Source organism: Aphis gossypii, chromosome 2 (assembly GCF_020184175.1).
Source record: "Aphis gossypii isolate Hap1 chromosome 2, ASM2018417v2, whole genome shotgun sequence".
In the NCBI taxonomy this organism is placed as follows: Eukaryota; Metazoa; Arthropoda; class Insecta; order Hemiptera; family Aphididae; genus Aphis; species Aphis gossypii.
Window position 1 is genome coordinate 65234502 of NC_065531.1, and position 9251 is coordinate 65243752.

The following is a 9251-nucleotide window of genomic DNA, read 5'->3' on the forward strand; positions in this document are numbered from 1 at the left end:
TACTCATAATAAAAAAGAGGAAATCTGCAGGGGACCAATAACGGACATTACGAAACCGTTATTTTTTGGCAACCGAAGAGACATGCACCCCATAGATTTTTTAAATAGACTCGATGAATATTTTACATTAAAACAAATTACACATGCGGATGAGAAACTAATTATTGCTGGGGACTGCTTGAAAGCTACGGCGAGCAACTGGTTCTCAACAATAAGGTTTCAAGTAACAAACTTGCAAGAGTTCCAAGACACATTTAAGGATGAATATTGGTCACGGGACATACAGATGCAAACATGGAGCCAATGTCTTAGTGTAAAACAAATACCAAATGATACTAACTATCGAGAACATTTTTCCTACTGGGCAACAAAATTAAGACACCTAGAAGTGCCAAGATTAGCTGAACAAGAAATCGTAAGTAATATTGCCAGTCATTACCCGGGATACCTACGGGCAATACTAATTTCGTTACCAGAGTGTACCATACTAAACGCAATGAAGATATTGGGTACTGAAGAACACCGGCGAACTACGGTTCGGGAGAACAGTAATAGTAGTTATGAAAATCGACAACCCCAAAACAGGGAGAATAACAATAACAACCAAAATAGGACTAGAGAAGAAACTCCACGGAGGGAAAGCAACTGGCGACAAACAGGTCGAATTAACCAACCAAGAGAATACCAAGTCACTAGAAACAACCAGGAGAACAACAGGGACACCAATCAACAATGGAGAGACAGACAGGCAATCAATCAAATCAGTGCCACTGAAGATGAGCAGAGAGACATAAACGATCAGGACCAAGTCAGCCATGCCGTTAATAATATACAAGCAAACCTGGGATCAGTAAGCCCATACTTGAAATGTGTCATTGAAGGAGAACCGATAGAAGCACTGATAGATACCGGGGCTACAATTAGTGTTATCAATAAGGAGTTGGCAGACCAAATAATCAGAACTAATGTTGAAATACCAGTGTTACCAATCAGCAGTGTACAAATCAGCAACGCAGTAGGACGAAAAATTTGTAAAGTTTCAAAACAACTGTTTTGTAGCTGCGATATAGGGGACCGACAAATTTTCATTAATTTTATACAAGTAGAGAATTTGAATGAACGTGCTATCATCGGTGCAGATGTATTAAACCAGTACAACACACACATAAATTTCACAGATAAAACTATCAAGTGGTTAATTAGAGGAGAACAAAGGACCACACCATTTTCAGAAAATCATTCACCAGAAAAAAATCAGATTACAAATATAGAAATTATCGAAGAACCAGCAGTAAACGTAACACTGAACACCAAAGAAGAGGAAGTGTTTAAGCAACTATTACAAGAATATCAGCACATATTTTCAGACAATCCGGGACTAATACGAGACTACGAGTGTCAAATCAAAGTGAGTCCGGGGGAGCCAGTGTACCAGCGGCCGTATCCTATACCGATATCCCGATTGAGTAAGATAGACAAAGAGATACAAAGAATGCTAGATCTTGGTATTATAGAGAAATCCGACTCGCCATGGTCGTCACCCATCATTGGAATAGAAAAAAAAAATGGTGAGATCAGACTTTGTCTTGACGCGAGAAAGATAAATAAAAGAATAATACCAGACAGGGAATGTCCCATGAATATGGAAGAAATCTTGTTGAAGTTTCAAGGAGCCAAATACCTTAGCACAATCGATTTGACCTCGGGATATTGGCAGTGTCAACTTAAGAAGGAAAGTCGGGCCATAACAGCTTTTTTGCATAGGGGACGAAATTACCAATTTAAAGTACTTCCATTTGGACTAGTAAATTCCGTGGCAGAATTCCAAAAGATCTTGGATCAGGTCTTAGGACCAGAAATTTTGGAGTTCACGGCAACATATGTGGATGATATACATATTACTTCTACAACCTTTGAAGAACATATGCACCATTTGAGGACTATATTTAACCAATTCAAAAAACACAATGTAACGGTAAATATACACAAATCCCAGTTTTTACAAAAAAAAATTATTTTCCTTGGACACGTCATATCAGAGGAAGGCATCAGTATGGATCCTGAAAAAATAAAAACAATACAAGAATTTCCGGCACCAAGAAACCAGAAGCAAATACGCGCCTTTTTGGGTTTTATTAACTTCTATCGGAAGTATATTCGTGACCTATCGTCATATACTGAAAAACTTAGCCAACTGACCAAGAAGAATCAGGTCTGGACGTGGAGTCAGGAACATCAGGTTGTATTTGACAAAATTAAGCAATGCTTCTTAGAGGATATCATCATTAAATATCCAAATTTTACTGAACCATTTTATATGGCTACCGATGCGTCTAGTACGCACATAGGAGCTGAGCTATACCAAATAGATAAAGATGGACAACACAGGACTATAGGATTCACCAGTAGAACTCTACAAGAGGTAGAGCGGAGATACTACACAACGGAAAGGGAACTTTTAGCCATAGTATTCGGATGTAAGAAATATAGAAATTACATATTAGGACATACCACGTACTTATTAACTGACCATCAAGCCTTAACATTCCTTAATACATGCCGATTGTTGAATACTCGACTCATGAGATGGGCGATACAAATACAAGAATTCAACCTCAATATACAATTTGTAGCAGGAAAAAATAATGTCGGGGCTGACACATTAACAAGATATGTGCAAGCAGTAGAAAATAAAGTACCGACTCACCAGCAAATATTTATCAACCAATTAATAGTGGACCAGTACAGCAAAGAGTTTATTCAGAAGCTGCAACAATTACCGAAATTACAACAAGAAGACAAGAAGATACAGCGCATCATATATCGTCTACACGAAAACCCACAAATACCGTATACCATACACCAACAATTACTATTCTACATCGATAAGCAAGGGAAAAGTCGATTGATGATACCAGACCAACTCGCAGTAGCGCTGATCAAGGAAACACATGAACGATATGGGCATAGCGGTGCAACCAAATATATCAAATACTTAAATCGGATTGTCAACTCAGCCATATGTACAAGACAATTAAACGAATAACGCAATCATGCGACATATGCCAGAAAAGCAAAATATTCAATCAATTGGCTAGGGGACCAATGAAAACAAATATTCCCACAGAACCACGAGAAATGGTATCACTTGACCTAATTGGGCCGTTACCCACAGGACAGTTGGGAGCAAAATACATATTGGTTATGATGGATGTATTTTCGAAATATATTCAGGTATACCCACTGAGAAAGGCGAAGGCAGAGACTATACTAAATAAGATTGAGAAGCAATACATACCTCAATGTGGAATATTTCAAAAAATTCTGACCGATAATGGAACACAGTTCCATAGCCGGGCATGGGCAAAAGGTATGGCCAAACTTGGAGTCAAAATCATTAGAACCACGACCTACAACCCCGAAGGTAACCCGGTAGAGAGGGCCAATAGGGAGATCGGGAGAATATTGAGAACGTACTGCCACAAAAAAAACACACAACTGGGTGAACTACTTGAAGAAAATGAATGGATCAATAACACTACGCACACTACCACCGGAACACCTAGAGAACTGATGGGCATACCTAAACAAACACTAACACTGGGGGCGCTAATAAATTTTCCCACTACCATCACGAGATGAGAGGAAAAGAAAACTAAAAACTAACAGGAGAAAGCAGAAAGTCGAAGAAGAAAAAGATCATGGAAAAACAGCCGGGCTCGGATGAAGAAGTGTCACAACAAGAAACCAGAACATGGATCAAGGGAAAAAATTCATAAAATATCAAGTGAACCAACAGGTGCTGGTACGTGAACACAGACTATCTTCAGCTGAGGATAAAGAATTAGGAAACTATTCCTATTATATCGAGGACCATACTATATCAAGGAGGTGAGAGAGAATAACACCATAGTGGTTCAGGAAGGACAGAACATGGTGACATACAACGTCAGAAATGTCCGGCCATACAAGCAATAATTAAAGTTGTCATTATAAAAAAAAAAAAAAAAAAAAAAAAAAAAAAAATTTTTTGTGTTAAATGTTGTGATTGTACATGTTTGGTGATGGAGACCATTATAAAAGTATATAGATATAATAATAAATGTTTATAGTTAGGATAACGCTAAAATGACCGAATATCGGCGAATCATCTCCGATCTGTTTGGGGAAGATGGTTTTAGTGAAGATGAACAGACCATCAGGGAACAACAAGCGCTGAAGAAGAGATTGAAAGACGCATTTGGGAGTGACAGTGAGTCCGAAGAGAGGACAGAGCAATGGGACGACACCAGTATAAGTGGGAACGAAGACAACCACGAAACTGATGCCCTTGAACTGGCACACAGCGACATCGACGATGAACCGGTTCAATTACAAGTTGGAAAGATCGAACCAATCTCGCAGGATGACCGAAGACTCGCAAAAGAATTTGAGCAATTTCAACGGCAAATGGCTGCCCGCATCAACAAGCAACGATATAATGGGGAAGTTAACCAATATGGATTGGAGGTGTTTCAGCAAGCCGAAGAGATGTTGCGAAAAAGAAACCTTATCGAAGCTACAATTGCCTCAATACGAGTGGAACCGACGGCGACCAGTAACCCATCAGCAATGACCAAGGACAATGATCAGGCAGAAATCATCCCAAAACCGACCCGGGCGGAACGACGAGCCGCAGCCAAACGCGCCTGGTATAAACGAAAGAGATAGTCTTTTATAAGTTAATAGTTGTATCATAGAGATAATAGTTTGTAAGTCAATAGTTGTAATAGCTGTACCATGTATATAATGTAAATAGTTTTTTTTTTTTCTTTTCTTTTCTCTCTTCAAGAGAAAAAAAATACATAAAAAAAAAGGGGACAATGTAACGAATACGACATACTAATACTGACGACGCGCCGCCCAACAACAAATAATAAAACCAAAAGGCCCCAGAACTAGTATCCGCCGCCGATAGAGCGCGGTAATACACCTTCCATGTTTGCGGCCCAATACCGAACGCATTGCCCAGCTAATAAAATAACCTTTCCGCGACACACGAACCGGAGGACAGAGACTATATAAGGGACCTCCGCAATCACCACAATCGAACAGTGCGCTTTGGCCACCTGGTCAGATTAGTGACTGGCTAGTGTGAAAGTGTTTCTCGGCCACCTTCGGGAAGGCTAGAATCACGGACGCACTCGGCCTACGCTAGTCGGACCATTTCCCATACAACCACCGCCGTCGATAGGACCGTCGCCGTTTTCGGCTACCCGTACCGTCGGGAAGGCTAAAACGTGCCAGTTACCGTCATCCGTAGGACCGCCGCCGTTCTCGGCTACCCGTACCGTCGGGAAGGCTAGAACGTGCCCACACGCTGACGTTACCACCGCCGTCAATAGGACCGCCGCCGTTCTTGGCTACCCGTACCGTCGGGAAGGCTAGAACGTGCCTAACCCTACAATTAAAATAAAATCGCCACCAATCTCGGCTAGTTGTACACGTGAATATTAAACGGGCAGAGCGTATGAAATAAACATCGCCGCCGTTATACATATCGTACACTATCATACACGCCGCCGTAATAGTCACCGTACACTATCATACACGCCGCCGTATAGTCACCGTACACTATCATACACGCCGCCGTCACCGTACACTATCATACACGCCGCCGTAATAGTCACCGTACACTATCATACACGCCGCCGTAATAGTCACCGTACACTATCATACACGCCGCCGTAATCTGCGAGACAAATATAATATAACATTGCCGTCGCCGATAACGTAATTGCCACCACCCGTATTATTACGAAATCCCAGTCTCGATTTTAATTACGGTGCAATATTATTTTGCCGCGGTAAGCCAATAGGGAAACACACACGCGTTAGTCATTTAACAAATAAAACTGTAAGTATTTCAAACGTTATAATTGTGAATGGGAAAATCGCGAAGTCATATTATATTCAACAACGTATAATTACCGTATGATTATACGCAAAATCTATGTGTTATGTATGTTATATATGTAATTTGTAAATATTCAAAGGAAATACTGTTAAATAAAAAAATTCTAATCATAAACTATTAATAATATCATTTATATTTGTACGGGAAAAAGATATCAAAATATCGACCGTTACAAGCCAATAGTTTTTTATTTTTTTTGTACTTATCTTAAAAGTAAAATTGGTGTAATATTTTTTAATAATATAAGCTGTAAAATGTATAAGTAGTTTATATACTATGAAGATTTATATTTTCTTATTAAGTTTGGTTAATTAACTTAGACAGGAAACAAATAAAAACTATGTTGATTATTACATACCTCTAAGCTATTATAAGTGCAATATGTACTTACATCATATTAGTACATATTATACACAATTGCCTGGTTTTCTATATATTTTGTATTTTGTGTATTAAATTATTTACATATAAGATATAAAACCATTTGGCTTTATGTTACGGCACGTGTATATATACCACATCGATGTATTACAATATATAATTGTTTAGTTTAGAGCGACAATTGATGATTTTAACTATAATACACATATTCACATACTCTCAACGACCCATCGTAAAACTAGGTACATACCTACTACAAAATATATCGTTTTTATATCAATTTATATCATTACATTCTCTACTCATAGTCGGTGTCTACTATACTATCGTCATGCATATTCTGTAAAAAAAAACTAACGACATTACCGCGGTATATATGTAACTGGTAATATAAACGTACCTCGGAAACTCCATATATATGTATTTATATATATGTATGCGTGTGTTTATTTATTATATATTTAACGTAGGTAGTGTAATACAATAATATTTAAACGGCACGGTATTACGCGTCGATAGTCGACCGCATCTTCCGACAAGCCAACGGACGCGAATGCGAAACAGTATATTATTAATATTATTTTAATAATAATACGATACACCTAAACCGTATGTGCGAGTTGTACCGTGACGCGAAAATAATATTAAAAATAAAATAAAATATTATGTATTATTAACGTAAACTCTGCTCTGGATAAAGACTACGGCAATTGTGCGGGGGCAAAACGGCCGAGAAAAAAAACCGCGACTCGTCGGCGACGAGTTTCGCGGCGGTCGTCAACAAGTGGCAACTGGACGGTCGTGCAGGTGACGGCGGTGACTGCGGTGACGACGGTGACGACGACAGAGCGACTACGCGTCTCGGACACCGCGGAAGACCAGCGGCGGCAGTGGTGAGATGTCGCATGGTTCCGCGACCCGGAAGACGAAACGGGAAGTAACGCGATAACGGTGCGACGGCGACTCGTGACCGGTGCGGTGTGCGTGCGCGCGGCGAAACGGCCCCCAGCTGTCTGCGGGCACAGCGCGCTGTATCCCATATTATTATTATTATTATTTTCGTATAGCGCGTGGTGGCGCGCAATGTACCTATAGGGTGATTCGTCGGACACGCTCACCCCGATTTTTTCTTTAAAATTATAAAGCAGTCGTTCAAATTCTTGTTATTGGAATTTATATAAAAATATACGTCTTTAAGAACATATTTTCAAATATTATCGAAATTTTTTCTTACCGCGATTTAAAATGAGTGTTCCGAGGCGATACATACAACTCTCAAACGATAACCCTAATATTTTAGTGTACAAATAATGTAGACATATTTTCTTCTTCTTCTTTTTTTTTTTTTTTTTGAAAATGTGTGTGTAGTCGTATATAATTCAAACGAGTAGTTATACATGTATAATCATCTCAATAGTTTAGATTTTAGAATACATTAAACGTATTAGCATTTTTACAAATATTATTAACGTTGATAAATTAATATTAATTACTACAATTTTAATATCGTCATAGTCCCTATATCCCTTAAAGTCGTAGATGTAAAATTTCAATTATTTTTAGTAGTCGAAGATAAATTACTTAAAAACTGTTTTTTTGAATATTGATTTTGATTCGTCAACATTTTCACACAAATTATTTCTTAAATAATTTATAGTATGCATGCGATACAGTTTAATATTTAGTTATATTTATAATCTAAAAATCAGATTTTAAATTAATAAATTTGTAAATCAAAATGTAGGCAAATATGCTTTTCGATCATTTTTTTTTTTATATTAGCGATATAGTATTTAAACGGCCGCCTTCACCGTAAAGTTAAGTAAAGTTTTCTGGTGATTTGAAAAATTGACATAGGTACCTACTGTAGTTATAAAAAATAAAATGTTATGTATTAGTATTATTGTAGTTTGTAGTGTTCAAATGACTACTATTTATCTATTCACTTTAACGAAATAGTTCGATGATTAGGTAACTACATTTATTATAGCTAGAATTAAAATATTTTTTTAAGAAAATGTCCATGTACTTGAGTAATGAACAGTGTACCTATATTATTATTCTTTATAGTAAATCACGACCTATGTGAAATACTTGTTTCATGTTTTACTCCGAATGCAATAATTTGAAATCGTTATGTTAATAATAATAATAATAATAATAATAAACCATTAGTTAAACTGTATTATTCTACATTATATTATTATTTAAAATATCAAAATTTTTAGAAAAGTAAGAAATCTTTCAAAATCATAAAAAAATATTTGTTATGTCAAAATGTAGGTTAGTTAACAGTGTGGAAATAAATTAATAACTTTGCATATCGATAATTTCAAATTGAATTCAAAATAAGTGAGGTACACATTTCATTCAAGGCATTGTTTATAAAATATAACGTTTAATTATTTTCGTACTTTCTAGTTCATAATTAATTTTCAGATACAATTTAGATATTTCTGAATTTTTACTTAAATGTTTAAAAAATCAAATATTATTATCTCGTAAACTCTTACATTTACTATCTGTTGAATCACAAATCATTGAATTCATAAACAAAGCTTTATTGTAGATACCAATATAATGTAATAGGTAATCTGCATTATAGTTAAACATTTTACGTTGATTTCCATCCATCGCCAATAAGATATTCATTTTTTTCATTTCGCGAGTACGTCATCACCGATTTACGTAACATAATAATATATAGTGAATAGTGATTTCGTCGAATGAAATAAATTTTTCTCTAGATTTTGGGTGATTTGGAATTCTTCGCGCGCGGTTATTCCGTATATTGAATTCACCGCACATCCGGAAACAACGACAGCAATAATAGAAGACACGAAAAACTATAGTGTACCTATAGTCGTTCTAACGGATCACCCTGTATGTTTATGGTCGTTACACTTTAGTGGTA

At 36.9% G+C, this 9251-nt stretch overlaps 1 protein-coding gene across 2 annotated transcripts in view; it reads right to left on the minus strand.

Moving 5' to 3' along the window:
* LOC114125261 (neuropeptide SIFamide receptor-like) overlaps positions 1-7341 on the minus strand; it is a 55349-nt gene extending 48008 nt beyond the window's left edge. For both annotated transcript variants that reach the window (XM_050199250.1, XM_027988838.2), the window contains exon 1: positions 6738-7341. In XM_050199250.1, the coding sequence (XP_050055207.1) occupies positions 6738-6751 (14 nt within the window). In that variant the 5' untranslated portion in view covers positions 6752-7341. The remainder of the gene's footprint in view (positions 1-6737) is intronic.
* Between the last annotated feature and the right edge of the window lie 1910 nt (positions 7342-9251).